Source organism: Hypomesus nipponensis, chromosome 16 (assembly GCF_054491055.1).
Source record: "Hypomesus nipponensis isolate SF chromosome 16, ASM5449105v1, whole genome shotgun sequence".
In the NCBI taxonomy this organism is placed as follows: domain Eukaryota; kingdom Metazoa; phylum Chordata; class Actinopteri; order Osmeriformes; family Osmeridae; genus Hypomesus; species Hypomesus nipponensis.
The window spans coordinates 5,516,464-5,536,422 of NC_140376.1; the positions used below are offsets into that span (position 1 = coordinate 5,516,464).

At 46.5% G+C, this 19,959-nt stretch overlaps 2 protein-coding genes across 6 annotated transcripts; both read right to left on the reverse strand.

Moving 5' to 3' along the window:
• Positions 1–923: 923 nt before the first annotated feature.
• On the reverse strand, positions 924–13,788 carry nrd1b (nardilysin b (N-arginine dibasic convertase)). Of its 2 annotated transcripts, none has more exons than XM_084676053.1 (31): positions 13,656–13,788; positions 12,273–12,482; positions 11,682–11,952; positions 11,464–11,545; positions 11,133–11,286; positions 10,754–10,827; positions 10,220–10,315; positions 9,842–9,964; positions 9,591–9,648; positions 9,423–9,496; positions 9,207–9,276; positions 9,042–9,119; positions 8,559–8,679; positions 8,396–8,454; positions 8,175–8,229; positions 7,897–8,001; positions 7,657–7,780; positions 6,361–6,447; positions 6,033–6,152; positions 5,892–5,943; positions 5,599–5,749; positions 5,271–5,398; positions 4,697–4,859; positions 4,450–4,481; positions 4,201–4,339; positions 4,039–4,086; positions 3,680–3,732; positions 3,369–3,452; positions 2,597–2,804; positions 2,144–2,233; positions 924–1,927 (listed from the first exon to the last, which is right to left on the reverse strand). In XM_084676053.1, exons 1-31 carry the CDS (start codon positions 13,682–13,684, stop codon positions 1,703–1,705), a joined length of 3,363 nt encoding a protein of 1,120 aa, XP_084532179.1. In that variant the 5' UTR covers positions 13,685–13,788; the 3' UTR covers positions 924–1,702. The 2 variants fall into 2 exon arrangements, with proteins under 2 accessions (XP_084532179.1, XP_084532180.1); XM_084676054.1 differs by lacking the exon at positions 13,656–13,788 and adding an exon at positions 13,273–13,381.
• Positions 13,789–13,930: 142 nt separating this feature from the next.
• rab3b (RAB3B, member RAS oncogene family) lies at positions 13,931–19,882 on the reverse strand. Of its 4 annotated transcripts, XR_014731467.1 has the most exons (7): positions 19,231–19,882; positions 18,231–18,455; positions 16,253–16,371; positions 15,688–15,812; positions 15,046–15,362; positions 14,920–14,955; positions 13,931–14,749 (listed from the first exon to the last, which is right to left on the reverse strand). XR_014731467.1 is itself a non-coding variant. In XM_084675888.1 (5 exons), exons 2-5 carry the CDS (start codon positions 18,453–18,455, stop codon positions 15,178–15,180), a joined length of 654 nt encoding a protein of 217 aa, XP_084532014.1. In that variant the 5' UTR covers positions 19,231–19,882; the 3' UTR covers positions 13,931–15,177. The 4 variants fall into 4 exon arrangements, 2 of the variants coding, with proteins under 2 accessions (XP_084532014.1, XP_084532015.1); XR_014731466.1 differs by having other exon boundaries at positions 13,931–14,955; XM_084675888.1 differs by having other exon boundaries at positions 13,931–15,362.
• Between the last annotated feature and the right edge of the window lie 77 nt (positions 19,883–19,959).

A 19,959-nucleotide genomic window follows, 5' to 3' on the forward strand; every position in this document is an offset into this window, starting at 1 on the left:
CTGGCTGCCAGCCCAACTTCTCCCCGCCCACAAAAAAAAGTTGGGAAGTTGGGTCTGGAGGGTCTCGTATTGGGAACAACTATTTAAAACCAGGATCTGGGCTGACCAATGAAATTGCCAGGGCGGGCTTTATACGATGATGGACAGATGATCAACAGTAACGTAATCAACAACGTCATGAAAGAGCCCTTGGGTTGAATTCGTTTTCAACAAACAACATATTACGTTGCTCTGATTGGTTGTAGGTCTATCCAATTGAGCAAAGAGGCATTTGTTTTACGAGTTCGGTTGAAACACGCCCCGTAGTCACAGCCCAACGGAGAGTTTTCAGACTCATATTCTGACTAGAATTATGAGTATGACGTCAGGCTAAGCGGTCCGGACAAAGGGCTGGAAAACCGGACTGTCCGGACAAAATCCGGACATCTGGTCACCCTAACTGCACCACACCCAGACTATCATGATAGAAATAGCTATAAAGAGAATTTCCAATTGTGCAGTGTATGAAGAATGTATGGTACAGTATCTGAAACAGAGCACACAAAGGTCATTTTTACCATTTTAATATATAAATAGGTTTTCCTCCCCAAAAGTCTGCATCTCCCTAGCAGGTTTATTTAAGGCTCCTGAATTTATTTATTTTCAACAGAAGGAATACGTCTCCCTTAAAGTTACATGTACAAGGCTTTGAGAAACCGATTTTAAATACAGAGAAGTCTCCTTTTTCTCTCCACACCTCATTCGAACACTCTTGTACAGTGTGTTCCTTAAGGGGGAAGTTTTATATACTAGATTCAGTATCTAACACACTGACTTGATACTAAAAGTGATAATTATTGTTCAAAAAAAGGAAAATAAATTTAGCTGAATTACTGAATTACTACATTTAACCTAGTACCCTTAAAAAAGTGGTAGTCAGGAAGTAGGTTCTACATTCACTTTTAATAAATATATACATTTAAAGTTGATGACAGGTTATTGATTAAAACATGCCAGTCCAGTGGTTAAAAGAAAGGAGGTAGGGATGAAATTTTAAATCGACAAAGATCATGACGCCTTATCTTTCTCCCCTCTGCGCAACCTGTCCGTTAAAATAATACAACAAAATCAACTTAAAAGTACAACACTGGCCACCATTTTAGGTTTTCTTGACACACAATGATTATTTGGATTCTATCAACAAAATCATTCAACCTGAAACATGTATATATAAACCCTGATGAGCCATTATCAAAATACAAGTTTCTTCCAACATGTCACATCTGTTAGTGATACAGTGGTCAGTGATATGTAGTTCAAATACATGATTGAAAACCAAATCCCCGTTTCTTCGCTAATTCTTGTTTTTCTTATCCCTTGTTAACCCAACATCCTGAGTTGTTAACACATCAATAACGTCCTATCAGGGGGCACTGGCCAGACAAACTAAAGACAAAATACTGGAGACCCATCAAGGTTTACTATCTCTCCCAACAACCGGTTCCTCTTTGTAAAGTGGTCTTTGCAATTATAGATACTGACCGCTGTGATCGACCCTTTATTATTTTGATGGGAGAGAAGAGAGGGGGGAAGGGAGGCAGGCAGGAGGTTCCCTTCTGAAGAAGCCACATGGTACCAGGGCCTCGTCATCCTGAGATACAAGACGTCTGACCCCATCTCCCACTCCTCCCAAGGTCGGGGGTGTGTGTGTGTGTGGGGGGGTTTACTTGAGGATTTTGTGGTAGGGGTGGAGGGTGAGGGAAGAGGTGAACGCGCGGATGTCGGTGATGAGGGTGACGTCGGGGAGCGCAGGCGAGGCGGGCAGGAAGGTGAGCCTGGACACCTCGCCGTAGGAGGAGGCCTTCCCGGGGCCCTGGCCTGCAGGGCCGGCAGGGCTGCAGGAGGGCTGCTCAGCCGGCCCGTCCTCTTCCTCGCCGAAGCCCACCACCTGGGAGGGAGAGAGGAGGGAGAGGGGTCAGCGAGGGGTCACGGAGGACTGCCCTACAGTTTCTCCCTCTCAGACAGTCACGGCCGATGACTCGCTGTTAACATGTTGAGAATCCTATTCAACACGCACGTGTCGCTCTAATCTAGACACTATTATTCTAACCACCACGTCTGACTCACTTTTCTCCTTCTTGCTCTCTGACACACACACACTTACATGAACACTGAGTCTCCTGCTTGAGGAATCCCTGTGCTCCATGAACCAGGACACCAGCTCTGCTTTGGTGATGATCTTCAGGGCTTCAATCTGCAGCACACACAGATAAACAGGAGTGAGACACACCTAACTGGTCTTGTATAACACACATGGCGCAATGATAAGATAAGGGGATATCTGTGGATGGGGGAACTGTCTACGTAGCCTGAATCAGTGTGCACCGAATTTGGATATCTGATGGGAGCAGTGATCAATGAACATAACAGACATCATACATTTGCATCAAAAGGTACAATGCGCTTTTATAATAGCAACATGCAAATATTTACTGTAGGCAGTAGGACAGACGGTTAAGAATCAGAAGTGCATTGTTCTAACAGAATTGCGGTGGTCAGTCATGATTGGAGCTGCTGGGGGGGTGGCGCCCCCTGCAGGGCCGGAGGTGGAACGCACCTCCTTGCTGAGCCTGTCGAAGACATACTGCTGGGTGACCACCTCGAACCAGTTGCGGTCCACCTCCTCGCCCAGGTGCGTGTCCTCGCACTCCTTCAGCTTGATGAGGGCGGTGACCTGGGTCCGGAAGGCCTCCTCCGTCAGGCTGCTCATCTTCTCCCCGAACGACACCAGGAACTCCTCGATCTTGGACTCCACTAAGTCAGTGCTGGGAAGACGGCGGGTGGGACGGTGGGAGAGATTTGTCATGGTTTAGATTCCCAGTTTAGCATATCGGATTCAACTGACTTAACTGTGTGTGCCTGGTGGACTTCAGTGAGGTCAGATTGGATCAGACTTTCCCAATTCTCTTGCGGTGCTTTCTGTATGCACCATTTGAACCTCCCTTTGGAGAAAAGCGTCTAATGCTAAAGGAAATACGTGTGAATACGTTTTCACCCAATGAGTCTTACGCTGCAACTTTCACCTTTCGGTTCTGTTAAAACCAACTTCAGAGACAACCTATGAGCCCGTATGACGGCTGTGCAGCCGACGGACATGCCTGTGGTTCTAACCCTCTGTTCCGTCTAACCTGCGCACGCTGCTGAGATCCTTCTCCGCTGTGCTGCCCCTGACAACACAGGTTATCCATCACTGACCCCGGCACCTCATCACCTCACTGTTGCTTTTGAATTCATCCCAGAGTTTGTTTGTTTTCCCCTGGGCTGCGTTCAAGAACAACCTCCTGGCCAATCAAATCCCCCAACGCGGCGACGAGGTGACGGGGACTCACTTGAACTTGGTGGCCTGTGTTTCCACGGTGACGGAGAAGCCAAGGACCCCGGAGGTGTTTCTGCAGGTGGGGTACACCTGGTAGCTGCAGACAACAAGGTCAAAGGTCACCCCCACCCAGCTCTGGAAGCAAAACTTGCTTTGATGTCAGTTACGAAACATTGAAACGTTAATGTTTTCCCCCCCACAAAATGTACTCTCTTTAAAAGGACTTGTGGGTTATCCTTTATAAGATGCATGACCTCAAATATTATAAGGATGATATAGTAGATTACAATAGACTCCGTTTTATATTTCCCATAATCTACATACCCGAGTGTCTCCTTAGTTCTGAGGAAGTCGAAGCAGGGCTCCTCCATGTGCATCTGAAACAGGAAGGAACAAGAGCAGCTCTTAACTGTGCCGCTGTGCCCTGTGCTTCAGACTCAGTCAACTGTGTCATTGGACCACTTGAAGCTGTGGGACGCAGGGCTGGCGTCGACACAGAGGGAACACGTTCCTGCCGACTGCACTGAGTGGATGAACAAACGGCTTTCTCACATCCGCAAATTCAGCCATTCGGGTTTGTAAACCCTCTAGCCTTGAAACAGTTATTTTACTCAAAAGGATTACAAGGAAAATAGGATGACAAATTCCGATATCAGTCAGGGTCTCTTAGCAACAACACTCACCACCAGTAACTCCATCAGAGTGTGATCCCTCAGGTTCTTGAGGCCAGACTAGAACAGAACACAGACAAACCATCATCTTCACTGTTGTACTAAACCACCACTAGGAGCTGACCCCACAGCAGGGCTGCTCCACCATGTGACAGGCGCAGGGTGCGCCCCTACCTGGTAGTAGACGGTGACCTCAGAGTTGGCGTCTCCCTTGTTGAGGGACTTGACCTTGCACAGGTGGTGCTTCTGGGGCAGCTCCACCACTCTGAACAGAACGGGGACCTCTACTGACAGACGCTTGAACTGCAGTTTGCTGGGGGAAGACGGGAGGAGAAAGGTTTTTACCACTCCTCTTGGATTCTGACACGGGTTTACAGATGTGAAGACTTCCTAAGGCAAGGGCCAAGGAGATGGGACACCTACTCAATGAAATACTGCAGAAACTCCATGGACTCCTGTTGAAGGAAAATGGATAAAGCAATCAGTATATGTGACAGAGAAACAAATAAATTAATTCATATCATACATTAAACAGAGACAAATAACATTACAAATGAAATATATATATATATATATATATATATATATATATATATAATTACAAAATTTGAAGACTGGAATAGTTGTGTGTGTGTGTGTGTGTGAGAGATTGAGTGCGTAGGCGACTCACAACGCTGTTGAAGTTGCCCTGCACCAACCCCTCGACGTACAGCTCGGCCTTGAGGCCGCCCACGAACGTCATGAGGTCATGCACGGTCAGGCCCTGCATGATGGCCTGGTACTTCTGGATGACGGACCAGCGGCAGTGCTCCAGGATCAGGAGACGCACATCCCTGAGGGACGAGGGACGGATGGGTGGTCGGGGACGGGCGAGCGAGAGAGAGAGACAGACACAAGTCAGACGTTGCACGCAGGACTTTAAATGTAGTCATTTAGCAGACGCTCTTATCCAGAGCAACTTGCAGTGAGTACAGGGACATTCCCCCCCGAGGCAAGTAGGGTTAAGTGCCTTGCCCAAGGACACGTCATTTTGGCACAGCCAGGAATCGAACCGGTAACCTTCAGATTACTAGCCCGACTCCCTAACCGCTCAGCCACTTTGACCACAAGGCAGCCACCGACTAACCCCAGCAGAGAGGCACAGCAAGAGAGAGAGAGCTGAAGAGTCACAGGCAGTCTGGGGTTCTGCCTTAGTGACAGGTCAGGACAGCTGGAGAGGGAGACAGAGAGAGGGAGAGACCTACTTTCCCAGTCTCTCTGGCTTGATGAGGATGTTGAAGTAGGTCTTCTTCAGCTGCTCAGCGAACATGGTGAAGACGCCAGGCTCGGCCGTGAAGTCGGCCAGGTGGTCCACGATCAGGCTCAGCAGCAGCTGGGAGGGCGAAGAGGGAGAGAGGGGGGCGTGAGACACACGCTAGGGCGTCGGGAGACAAGTATGTTGGCATACAGAGGGGCCCTCGACTCGGGGGGCGTTTTAGCTTGTGGTTGGGAGCCCTTGAACCTGACACCCACACATACACCATGGTTATGTGTCCCTGGGTGTGTGTGTGTGTGAGAGAGAGAGCCACTCACAGGCAGCTTGTGGTTGAAGCCCTTGACCCTGATGACCAGGCCGTGCTCTCCTGCTATTAGTTTGTACTCCAGCTGGGCCACGTCCGCCTCGTAGGCCGGCTCCGCCAGGTTGTGAGCCAGGATGTTGATGAAGATGTCGAACAGCACCAGGCTAACAGGGGAGACGGCACGACCACAGATCAGCCGAGGAAGCTCAGGAGAGCGTTTGAACGTTTTTCTCCGTTTTTTTTTTCTAGTGTGACTTGCTGATGCCGAATGCGACGGGTGTGTATTTGTGTGCGTTTGCTGCTTACTTCTCTGGACTCTTCTGAATCATCGGGGAGAGGAGGTTGAAACGAACGTAGGCTGGGAGGGAGGGGAACGTGGAAGTGTTAAGTGTTAGTCACATGATCACAAACGCACATTCACAGACACACACACACCCATGTTCACACCTTTGGGTATTTTGAACTTGTTATCCTTCTTGAACCAGAGACAACCTCTCTCGTTGTTCACTATCCTGACAGGAACGTCAGTGTCAGGGCAGTCCGATGTCTTCAGAGTAAAATCCGTAGCTATGGGAACATGACGAACAGCGAATTGTGAAATCATGGCCGGCTAGCAGAAATCATCATAATCATAGATTTACATCTATGAATGAAAATCTTCTGATTTACATTCTTATAAAAATACGATCTTGTAAATATCTTGCCTTATAAATTGCTTCCTTAATTAAAATACCAAAGTCTCAGCGTCGGGGATAAAACAACTGACAATACTAACCAATGAACTTGTTCTCTGCAGGCAGATGGAGGTCAGGGTGGAGGTCAAAGTCTCCTGCCCAGCGCTGGGCCCACTCCTCAGGGATATCTGCAGACAACCACACCACTCCCTCCATCACCGCACAGCACTTCAAAAGGACCTCAAACAGCTTTGAACCCAGAATAGAGCCGACCCCTGTGATGACTCAGGAGTGAAGTGTAGCAGAGTGCAGGTGGAGGTGTGTGGAGCTGGTGGAGGAGGTGTGTGGAGCTGGTGGAGGAGGTGTGTGGGGCTGGTGGAGGAGGTGTGTGGGACCGGTGGAGGAGGTGTGTGGAGCTGGTGGAGGAGGTGTGTGGGGCTGGTGGAGGAGGTGTGTGGAGCTGGTGGAGGAGGTGTGTGGGGCTGGTGGAGGAGGTGTGTGGGACTGGTGGAGGAGGTGTGTGGGGCTGGTAGAGGAGGTGTGTGGGGCTGGTGGAGGAGGTGTGTGGGGCTGGTGAAGGAGGTGTGTGGGGATGGTGGAGGAGGTGTGTGGAGCTGGTGGAGGAGGTGTGTGGAGCTGGTGGAGGAGGTGTGTGGAGCTGGTGGAGGAGGTGTGTGGGGCTGGTGGAGGAGATGTGTGGGGCTGGTGGAGGAGGTGTGTGGGGCTGGTGGAGGAGGTGTGTGGGGCTGGTGGAGGAGATGTGTGGAGCTGGTGGAGGAGGTGTGTGGAGCTGGTGGAGGAGGTGTGTGGGACTGGTGGAGGAGGTGTGTGGGGCTGGTGGAGGAGGTGTGTGGAGCTGGTGGAGGAGGTGTGTGGGGCTGGTGGAGGAGGTGTGTGGGACTGGTGGAGGAGATGTGTGGAGCTGGTGGAGGAGGTGTGTGGGGCTGGTGGAGGAGGTGTGTGGGGCTGGTGGAGGAGGTGTGTGGGGCTGGTGGAGGAGGTGTGTGGGGCTGGTGAAGGAGGTGTGTGGGGCTGGTGGAGGAGGTGTGTGGGGCTGGTGGAGGAGGTGTGTGGGGCTGGTGAAGGAGGTGTGTGGGGCTGGTGGAGGAGGTGTGTGGAGCTGGTGGAGGAGGTGTGTGGGGCTGGTGGAGGAGATGTGTGGAGCTGGTGGAGGAGGTGTGTGGAGCTGGTGGAGGAGGTGTGTGGGACTGGTGGAGGAGGTGTGTGGGGCTGGTGGAGGAGGTGTGTGGAGCTGGTGGAGGAGGTGTGTGGGGCTGGTGGAGGAGGTGTGTGGGACTGGTGGAGGAGATGTGTGGAGCTGGTGGAGGAGGTGTGTGGGGCTGGTGGAGGAGGTGTGTGGGGCTGGTGGAGGAGGTGTGTGGGGCTGGTGGCCGTACCCTCCATGCTGTAGCTGGTGCCAAACCACTTCTCCTTGAGACAGCAGTGTCCCTCGTGCTCAGGGGACAGCAGCAGGAGGTTGGCTCTCTCTGGGGTCAGCAGGGTCACGGCTGCAGAGATCACCTACGGGGGGGAGAGGCACACAACACTTTACTTATAATATATTGGGAGCAAAGCATGGGGTTGGTGTAGCTTAATTGTAAAGCGTTTGACTGCAGAGCCCAGGTTCTCCTCCTTACCTGGGGGTCGAACTCAAACATGAGCTGGTCTCCGGTCAGGAAGTCCTCTTTGGGGAACAGCTGCATGTTCTCACAGATGTTCTCCACATACTCAATGGGGTCCGTCTGTCAGAGGAACGCAGGAAGGTCACACGCCAATATAAAACACACGCACACACACACACAGACTCACGACCCAAACCACGTCACTACCAACACAGTGATAAAAGTTACAGGAATTATATTATACAGGAATAAAAGTGACATCAACCATGTAAAGATTAGAAGAGGGAGTGCACCTGCTCCTGATAATGAAACTCATTCGCTTCTATCTTCTGAATTTCTTCATAAATCCTGAGACACAAAAAACGAGATAGTGAGACGGGATGAACATTCGGTCTTTCAAGAGGAAAACCCCACAGAGAGACAGGATGAATGGACAAATGGTTCGGTCATAAGGGGGCAGGGATATCTCTAGGGTGCGACAGGGTGAAGGGTTACAGGTTTCGGGGACTCCAACCTCTGTTGAGGACCGAGGGTCTGGAGCATCTTCAGGTACTGGAACACCAGATGCACCACCTGCACACAGAAACCAGAGTGTGTGTGTGTGTGTGTTAGTTTGTGACCGTGTGAGACGAGGGTGTTGTGTGTGTGAACAGCGCGGGGAGGAGGGGGGGGCTGACCTGGTGGAAGTTCTGGAAGCCCTCATTGGTGAGCGTGATGGAGATGGAGAAGATGGAGTAGGTGGCGTTCTGGTCGAAGCCCGTCTCGCTGTTCCCTCCAAACAGAGCCAGCGCCCAGCATCTGTGACCCAACACACACATATTGACACATTTAGTCATTTAGCAGACACTCTTATCCAGAGCAACTTACATTAAGTACAGGGACATTCCCCTGAGGCAAGTAGGGTGAAGTACCTTGCCCGGGGACACACCGTCATTTGGCACACCAACCGGCAACCTTCGGATTACTAGCCCAATTCCCAAGCCCAATTCCCTAACAACTCACTCATTTCCCCACTTGACTCCCGCAAACTATTTTGAAAGACGTGCCCACCAATGTTCACACGTACACACACAATGCCCACAGATTTACACAACACACTGTTAAACACATGTACACTCACACAACGTCGACACACATACGAAAGGGGACAGTTAACCCACTTTTTGCGGAGCAGAGATAGGATGCTTCCGGTTCCTTCATGGCCGATCAGCCAGGAGAGGTAGTGCAAGGGCTTCACCCTGAGGGACAAGAAACGGCAGGTCAGTCATCCAGCTAGTGCTGCAGGGAGACAGACCCACAACTCCTGGATCTTCTGGAACATTCACCTGTAGTGCTTCCCCTGAGGTGGCAAGGCCCAGGTGATGGTGAGCGCATGCACCTTCCTCACAGGAACCACTGTAACACACACACACACACATATATAAAACGTTGAGATAGTGACATGCAGGTGGAAATGAAGAAGTGGGTATTGAATCTCACCAGATGAATTCAGAAAGTGAGATTTGATGTTTGAGGTGTTGGTGGGTGGTGGACAACGTTACCTCTGTAGAGCTTGTTGAAGGCCGGCGTGTCAAAGGGATCCTGGAGATCAGAGAAGTCTGGTGCCGGCTGACCGCTACACAGGATGAGGAACAAAGACCGTTACAAACCAGACCGCATTTGTAGACTGAGTCCATGACCGGTCAGCCAGCCAGTCAGTCAGAACTTACTTGTTGGGAACATTGCTGAAGATCTCCCTCACCCACTCCTCCAGCGTGTCCAGGGTTTCTAATAGTCAAACAGGACATATTACAAGTCAGCTAATGTGATCTAGCACACGCTTCCCTATTAAAACGGAATAAAGTACATAACACAACTGATCCGGCAGAGCATACAACCAATAACGTCATCCACACATTTCCTTCAATCGAGAGATTTGTGTAGTTAATTTGCGTTTGTTGTTTGGCATAGCGGTTGTGACCTTTGGACTGCACAGTGAGGGTCATGTAGTGGGCAGAATAGTATCTCTTCCAGAAGTCTCTGAGACGCTGGTAGGTGTTGATGTGTTTCTCTCTGGGTTCGTGCTTCAGAGTCTGGGCGTTGCCTGCAGAGGAAAACAATGAAATGGCTCGTTGCTGCTCTCCAGAGGCAATGTGCATGTTGAAACGTTGCGTCTTGGGCTCTCAAACATTAAGGCTGAGTTTCCTAGACATGGATTAAGCCCAGGACAAGACAAACGTTTTTCAATGGAGATATGGAGGTCGGGTCATTTTCCTTTTTGTTTAGGGACTAGGCTTATTACATGTCTGGGGAAACTGGCTGGTAAACATTTAAAACCAATCCTCTCTGGAGTCCTTACCCCAGCAGAATTTGCCCATGGGGTGACTGGGCTTGGCCAGGCTTCCAAACAGCATCTCCTTACGATGGGAGTCTGAAGGCCTGGCGAGCTGGTACTCTACATCAAAGAAACAGGCGGAAAATCAATTATAGGGCCGGAGAGAGGGATGGAGGAAAAGAAAGAGGGAGAAGAAGAAGCAGTAAAAAAAAAATAAAAAAAGTGAGAGGAAAGTCATCTGTAAGAGAAGATGCCCTGAGAACTCCAGAAGGCAGTTTTCCATTAGGTCTCACAGCAGAACAAATTCAATCATCTCCTCTTGGTTCATAGTTGATAGACCTAGGCCACACATCTGTGTTACATACACTGTGGCCCTGAGAATTACGACGTTTAAGACTAGGATTAAGACTAGACGTTTCAGATTAGGATTAAGACTAGATGTTTCAGATTAGGAGAACAGATACCGTAGGTAGAGTAGAAGATCTGTAACCACGTCAGTTTGACAGGATAACTGGATAAGGCAGGACCCAGCTAAATGGTCCACAAACTGAGACTCACCACTGTCCACAGCTTCCACTTCTCTGTCGATGGCGTCTTCAATCATCAGGGGACAGATGAAGAACTGGGCCCACCTGGGACAAAAGGAGAACATCCCAGATCAGGTTGAAGGCCACTTGCAAGTCTCAAGACAATAGCTGCTGAAGACACGAATGAGATGATTCCCTCTCACTCAAAAGAACAGACTGTTGCCCTTTCCAGCATTCAGTCACAGTGGAGATGAAATATCTGTTTATACATATGTCAAATACAAAGTCAAGGAAGCTACATTTTTATCTTTACGAAAAAAAAAGTTTCACAACAATAACTTTAACCTACTGTATCTACACAAGATGTGCCAACTATGACAAACATTAAAGTATTATTGTATTGGCCCCACCGGTCCAGGGCATCGCGGAAGTACTTCCTCTGCACGTCAAACTGGAAGATGGTCCTCTCGCAGTCAGTGGAGGCATTGTCACTGCCACCGTGCTTCTTCAGGAAGGCATCAAACCCATTTTCTGCTGGGTACTTCTCACTGCCCATGAACACCACTTAAGAGAATGAAAGAGAGGGGGAATGAAAAAAAAGAGAGGATGAACAAGAGAGAAAGAAGGAATGAGAGAGAGAGAGACATTGAAAAGCAACGGTCAGGTCAGGGAAATGGACAAAAAAATGTAGATCTACGGCTATGCCACAAAAGAAGGTCGACTGATAAAAAAAACCCTCACTGTGCTCGAGGAAATGGGCCAGGCCAGGCAGGTCCTCAGGATCGCTGAAGCTGCCTACACTGATGCACAGAGCAGCTGCAGACTGGGACACAGAGGGGCGGGTGGAGGGGGGTGAGAACCTGATATCAGGCCTGCACAGCAGTGTGCACACATTGCAAATCTGAGATATGCATACATGGTATATACACACACACACACACACCCACACACAAACACACCTGCTTCTCAGAGCAGCTTTTCTTTTGTTTCCCCTCATGCTCCTCATCCAGCTCTTCAAAGTCACTGTCGTGCTCCTCTTCCTCCTCCTCGTCCTCCTCCTCCGTTCCCTCGCCCGAGTCCCCCTCCTCTTCCTCCTCGTCGCCACCCCCTGCTTCCTCCTCATCATCCTCCTCCTCATCGTCCTCCTCATCCTCAGCTCCTCCCTTCCCTTCAGCACCACTGAAGTCTGACACAAGAAGTGCTCGAAGGCCATTGGTCAACTCGATGTATCTGTGGAGTAGGGTGGTAAAAGACTTTTGGTCTGTTTGATTGAAATGAATTTAAATCAATTGCCTGTGTTAATTAACTCGTTTTGGGATCATATCCTATAATAAGGCAGACTCAATGCTGAAAAAAATACATACACACAAAACAAATCATGAAGACGATATTCATAGGGCATTCATGCATGTGTGACCTATCCATGTCTGTGCTTATAAGTGGCGATGGCTGGGTGTCCATAGCTGTATCAGGAGCCTGTACAGCACCATACTAACAACACAACATTGTGGAGTTCAAAAGTGAAGTCACAGCACTTCAAACACCTTTACCTGTACTTCTTTGGATCACTGGGAGATTTGATGATGTGGAGGTCTCCTTGATCCTGTGCTGCGTCTTCCGCACCATCCCCTGTTGCCAACGGATCTCGAGCGTCTGGGATTGGTGGTGGCTCTCCTCGGTCTGGGGCAGAGGCCTGTCCTGGACCGCCAGGACAACTTATCGCCTTATTTGTCTGAGGCATTCTTGCAGCCGTTTTGAAACTGGAATTGAAAATTGCAATATTTATTGCATAGCCTGTGTTAGCCTAAAGGAGGGTTGCAAATCACAAACGTCTCAAGCGCTTAGTAATGTTGACATGGAGAAATCAATTTAATTTAACAACCTAGTTACAGGCTTGCATATAACTAGCAGCATATACCACATGCATTTGTTAAAATTGTAATTTTTTTGTTCTTTGAACAGTTATCTAGCACCATAAATGGCAAGGTAGTATCTACAGTAGCTAACTAACTAAAGACTTAACTAACCTAGCTAGTTGTACTAGTACCACCTGTATCACAAGATTACAGTAGCTATAGGACGCCAACATGTCAACTTGCTTGCTAATTTAACTACTGTAGTGTTAGCTAGGTGAAATTAGTGGCTAGCACTACTAATACTATCTACCGAGCTTACTATATGCTGTAGTCTAGTTTGTAAGCAACCATTAGCCTAGCAATGTCAGCTAGCTAGCTCCAGTCCAGTAGCACAACCACAGAGTGCCAAACAATTTTTCTAGCTAGACAGTGGATAGCATTATTGCTTCCTTCACCGCAGCACTACCGTAGCTAACATTGCATGGGTGTTGTCTGGTTAATCCGAGTTAATGGAACAGCAAACTGTCAATAGGCACGAGATGTGCTACGTGCAATATAGCTAGAGCTAGCTAACGTTAGCCAGCTAGCCTAATTGTATCCGCTATGAAAGTGTACAGTACAGTTAAAGTTTTCTTACACTTCAAACTATAACTACAGAACATATTCTTAGCACAAATTGTAACATAAAACTCACCTTTTGTGATACAATTGTGAAAATGATTTGTTTGAGGTTATAACAACCTATTCAACCTAATCTGCGCCTTGGATTTGTTTAACAGCACCGACACTGCAAGACGCAACGTGATTGGGGGAAATGACTGTACCAGTACTAGAAGGGAGCATCTGATTGTTCCAAACTGATCAGTAATGATTGATTGGTCGTTGCAAAACATTTTAGAACTAAATCCGCCAAATGGCAATTGTGTGCGCCGTTATATACAAATATGCATGCTTTTGGACTATCAATGAAGGGTTTTGAAAAAAATAAAATTGACTAACCCTAATCGCACTGGATTAAGAGCGTCTGCTAAATGACTAAACGTAATAGATCCCTTATCCCATTCATTGTCTACTTACCAAATATTGTCACAGCAACACAAAAACATGGTTATTTTTAGTGGTGAGAAAGATTATAAATTAAATGAAGAAAATGTCACTTCAAGCGCTTGCGCGTTTGACTGTACATTCAAGTTAACAAATTTGTTCCGACCATCTCCGACTGTTATCAAAAAGACTGACGTATTCACTATTGTGATGACCGTTCTATCAAACAGGATGGACAAACACAATTCAGTTCTTGTTGCTTTGCTCAAATCACAGCAAACATTCCCGTTGAAGTAAAGATTGTGCTTTTATTATACTAAATCGAATCTATAATATACAAACATTCACAATATTTTGTACAATCACGTTGTGCTTCTCTTGAAGTCGTTTAAGTTATAAATGGCAAGTTTACATAAATTCTCTAGGTATATATTTTTCCCATACAGCATAAAAATAAATCCATACTTGGCTAACACTATTATAAGTTCTAACTATTATACGTTTTAACTATAATTTACAAATTAACTTATAAAATAATCATATCACATGTTGTAAATATTTTTGTATTATTCTCAATATAAACATAAAATACACATGATGGGAAATTACAGTTAAATATCTGCTTTTTGATACATAGAGATTTGGCAGAATATATTCACATTTGCTGTCACAATTACAGTCAATATTAAATCCAGTTTTTAGCACTTTTCTTTTTTCTTTTTTTTTTACGTTTCTACTTCTTCCCATTCACTAATTAAATGTACATGTATGTTGGCTGACATTATCAACATGTAACGCACATGTCAAAGATACTGCACAAAACTCACAACCAAACAGTCAATATTATGTCATACACAATATAACGTTTGCTCTTTAAACACGTTTGTGAAAATAAACACTGTAAACATGAAAGCCACATAGCAACATTAGCGGGGGGTAAGGAATAAGCATCCTCTTCACTGAACTTGTGAGTCCATCAAAAGAGTCAAAACACCCTGATTTACAATATAATATGCATTTTAAGAGTGGCAGTTGCAAGTTATGTCTTTGTGGGCAAACTTTGTGGGCAAACTAGACATAATAAGATAAGTTATAACCTATTTCATTCCACTAGAGGCAGCTGGTCCCTGTCAATACACATTAGACAAAAGGTGTAAACGACTGAACTTCCCATTATGACTATGCAGCTGACAAAGCTATATCTAACCTGTAAACATGTGATGTTAAGAGCTGTGGTTGTGTGTCTACTGTGCTATTAATCCACACTTTTTTAAGGAGAAAGGCAGTGCAGTGCTACCTGTTTACCCTGCTTGGAGTTCCCTGTCCTCGGAATCTGAAGGTCAAAGGTGACATTAAGGGTGCAATCAATACTAGATAATAGTAGTAGCAGTTGTCCTAGTAATAACAGATGTGTAGTGCTCACCTTCCTTCAGGCTGATACAAAGTGACAAACAGGCCTTGTGGACAGTTTTGGGGAACTGCAGAAGTGTGAGAGTGACAGGGGGATGGTAGAGAATGAAGGGACAGTTGTGGAATGAGAGAAGTTCCTGGTGAATCAGCAGCACTTCTGAGGCAGCTGGGGAGGCTTGTCGGTCAGTCTGGTCGTCTTGGTGCCAGGCGCCATGGGTGGTTCCACGTCTACACGCTCTGACATCTTCACACAGATGATGTCGACCAGGCGCTCGAAGACCTGCCGCACGTTGATGTTCTCCTTGGCGCTGGCTTCGTAGTACTCAAACCCTGCCGTCGTAAAAAAACAGGGACACATACAGAGCTTGAAATGACGACCAATCCAGACACTGCCTAAAGCTTAAAGTTAATTATTTAAACCCGATCCATGTTGTAAACATAAATAGAATTAGTCATTTCATGAACAACAGATTAATTTAGGGGAACAATAACAACTAAGAATACCTTAACGATATGTATACGTAAAGTCAAGTGACAGTTGGGTGAGATGGACTGATGGCTGCTGTTCAGATTTGCTCACGAGCAACAAAAGTACAGTAATCACCATCATCTACTGCAGTTGTATAGTCTTGTATTTAGACACACATGGGCTCACCTAATTGCTCGGACAGATGTTTGCCCTTCTCAGGGGGCACAACCCTCTCCTCATCCATGTCACACTTGTTGCCCACCATGATCACCTGAGCATTATCCCAGGAGTAGGTCTTGATCTGAGTGGCCCTGAAAACACACACACACACGCAGACACACACACACACACACAAACAACACACACAGATATAAGCACGCACAAACACGTATATTACATATACAAACAATGCAAATAACATGATCTATCACGTCTTGGAGATCAATGACTTATATAACAGTCATAGTCAGTCAAATCTGTGCAGGAACTGAACCCACAACAGTTCATGTGGGGCATGCTGCATGAATAAATGTTCCCTCAAACGTAACCATCTGGAGCACAGAAGGGTTGCATCTCACTGCTTTCTAAATATACTCCTTTCTTCATCTCCTCGCCTCCCCTGCCACTGCTCTGACAAGACATGACAGGGAGAAAGACGAATGGACGACATCTATCTGGGCCTTTTATCTGGGGACAATAAGAAATGGCGGCCGTTAGAAACCACCTCCTTTTCCTGTGGCGCAGCCCTTACCAGTCCTGCACAGCGTTGAAGGACTCCTCGTTGGTGATGTCATACATGAGGATGAAGCCCATGGCTCCACGGTAGTAAGCAGTGGTGATAGTCCTGTACCTCTCCTGCCCTGCAGTATCCTGGAGACAAGAAACACACACACTTTTCGGACACTATTTCCATGGACATTTACGTTTTTCCTGACTGCGTAATGTAAGCTAGAGGAATTGTGATGAACCAAATGCTGTGGGACTGAGGAATCTAGCCAAGTGCAGCATTTGGCCTGGGATTAGAAGATCTAGATGGTAACTGACAAGGTAGTAAAAAGCAGGGATGGAAAGCTACACCAGCAGGCTTATCTTCTGTCATTCCACATTAGCTTCATTCACTGAGGAACAGTTGCCTTGGCAAAATGACACAGGAGCTCCCATCTGTGAACTACCAGGACAAATCAGAAAGATCGACACCTTCTCACCCCTCCCGACGGCACATGAAGAAGCCGCAGCTTCACACTGACAATCAAAACAGGAAACGCACGCACACCTCGCCGCTCCCAATTCCACACTTATCATTTAATTATAGATTAAGCTGTGGTGTCTCCGCTGAGGAAGATCAGCAGCCAAGCTGGGAAAATCGTTGCAGGAGATTCAGATTGTTTGTGACATCTTACTTCCAGCATCCTATGTACTGCACAGCATTTCTGAATGGAAGAGTCTTTGTGGAGACCTATCACAGGATATGGTCCACCGAACAGAAATACAAACACTGATGCAAATGCTTTGTACAGCATTTTGACATGCATATGTTATATGGCTGGCTGTGAAGAGGGTTGTATTTCCCTATTTAGAGGCGTCATATTCATTGCACTCTGACAACATGATGTCACTGTTTATCTGTGTCTGTGTTTTCATGAAGTAAATGTTTACTGGTAGAATGCAGGACACAGTGTAGCACTTTGTTAAAGTCCAATTAATTATGACTATACATGCAACGTGCAAGATAGATAGGTGTGCGAGCATTCGACTCACAGCAATCCACTCCTATCAGAGGACTGGTGCAGTGTTCACACAAAAAGATGAGTTAGGGAGGGAGGGAAAAGGGGAGGGATGAGTGTAGTTCAGTGGTTAGAGCTTTAACAGATCAAGAGGTAGCAGGTTCAAATCCCCTTCTGCATGTTTGACTATGTTACTCAGTGCACAGGTGAAAACAACATGCACCTGTCTGTTTTCATAGTCAGGCTGTAACCAAGGCATGGATGCAGTCTTGTAGCTTCACTCAATTGCTAACATTCATAGCTCTCCATCTGTTTTGAAATGTGCTTCCGTGTTGGTTTTTATGTGTGTATGAGAGTGTGTGTGTGTTTCTTCGTGATCTATATTTATATCGCTATCGTGTGTTCAGGCAGGATCAATAGGCCCTGATTATCCCTCTCTCATCACAAACTGCAATTAGCTCTGGTCGCTCTGTCTACCTACCCCACTTTGCCCCCCTCCCTACCCACCAGGCTCCTGTGTTCTACCCCTTCACCCCAGGGGGCGCCACTTAAATTGCCCCAGAGGACATCGCTGTTGGGGAGTGCGGTGTGAAGAGCCGCTGCCATGACAACCATCATCGCTGATGATGCAAGCTCACCAGAAGCTTCTGTCTCCTTTTCTCTCCCTCGGAGCAGATTGCTCTCTACATTAGCGCGTTATTCAGATCCAAAAGACAGGAGGATGTCAACATGTGTTTTGGCTCTGCATTCTGTGTGTGTGTGTGTGTGTGTGCGTTTGTATTGTACATTATTGTTTGTGGTACTGTATATATTTACATTGTACATGACTGTTTGGGGTACTGTATATATTTACATTACCATCCTCAGTTTAACATGATGATAGAGCACTTATAACCAGATGCAAACAACTGGAAAACAAAAATAATATGTACGCCGTGCACACCTCAACCTCCAGTGTGGCGTGCCACTCTAATAGAGAGGAGAGACGACCAAGACAGGACTCACCCAAATCTGCAGCTTCACCCTCTTCTCGTTCCTGTAGACTGTTTTGACTTTAAAATCGATCCCCACCGTGCTCACAAATGAGTTGCTGAAGGAGTCGTCGGCGTAGCGGAACAGGAAGCTGGTCTTGCCCACACTGCTGTTGCCAATGATGAGGAGCTTGAACATGTAGTCAAAGTTCTGGTCTGAGCCGTCCCTCTGGCCGAAGCGCTGGTCTGCTTTCGCCATCTGGGGACCAGTGATGATATGTGGCAGACTGATGAGTCAGAGACAGGCTTGGAGGAATTTGGGATTATGTCACTGAAGCATTTGTGCAATATTGATTCACTATCTGGAAGAAAGCAGCATTCTGTGGAAAATGTAATAATCAGTTTTGTTAATTTAACTTTCTACTGAATACTGCATTCTGTACAGCTCTGCTATGAGCTGTACAATACAGCTCTGCTATGAGCTGTTAACGGATGGACAGGGAAGCAGTACCAAATCCATGTTTGAAAAGACTGACAGACACCACAAAACCATGGACACAGTACAGCCATTTTCCGAGTTTATTGACATAATGTGTGTTTATGACATAAGCTATTCAGGTCAATCATAATTATGTTCACGGTTAAACGATTTGCTCTCCTTTTTTCAATGAATAGGTTAGATACAGTATATTATTAGACAACAACCACTGAGAATGCATGTATAAAAGCGTTTTACGACCTGGTGCAAGCCTCTTTTTCAATGTGTGGGAATCCGCCGCAAATAATTATAGCAAACAGGTTTGCAACTCAGGTGTGCTTCTTATTTACAATGGGTATTTTTTCAACATTCAGTAGACTGAATTTTTTTCAGAGAAAGAAATATCTGTGAAGAAATGTCTGAATGATAAAACAGTTGTCAAGCCTACCATTATTCAATTGGTTACAGTTGTATTCAAGCGTTCCAGTTGTCGCGCGTATGACATGATTGTTTATTCATTCATTTTATTTTTATGGGGACGTGAATGAAATCTTACCTCAAAAAGGCAATGGGTGGTTCTCCTCGCCCGTCGTTTTCAACTCGATGATTTAGCAAGCAGACTGCGCTGCGCGTAATATTCTACTTGATGAAGAGATCTCGCTATCGGTTGTCTTGGTTATGAAGCAGCTGCTGTTCCGCGACCAAAACGCTTAATAATGCACCGCAAAATATCTGAACATTTTTTTGGACGCCGGAACGTAAATACTGCTTTTAAAAGGTAAATTAATAGATTACTATGTCCTATAGCCGAGTAGACTCTCCTTTAAATTAATCTGCATTGTATACAACCCTTGGCATTGACGGCAATATCCTGCCAGGGGCATACAGTATGGGACTATAATTCTCAAAAGGTGTCAGCTGTTTCACCTCCTCCCTCCTAGAAAGGCCCTAAAAATATCTACTGCTATGAATGAACCAATTTTGTAACCAGACGGTGGCTCTGTGTGCATGAGCAGTGGCCGGCCTATCAGATTGCAGTATAGCAGAACAGTCATTTTTATCAGTTGAATGACTCACAAGCAGGTCAGTGGCGCTTGTAATAATTTCTTAAGAAAAAATCCAAATATATTAATAGTCTCCGGTCTCTAGGGGTAAATTACATAACTAGATTGCAACACGCCTCACAGCCAACATATGTCTCAAATATGCCACATTAAAATGGCCAGTTTGTGACATTGATCATCCTTAAACTATTTAGGGTTTAACAAGCACACCCAAATAAACA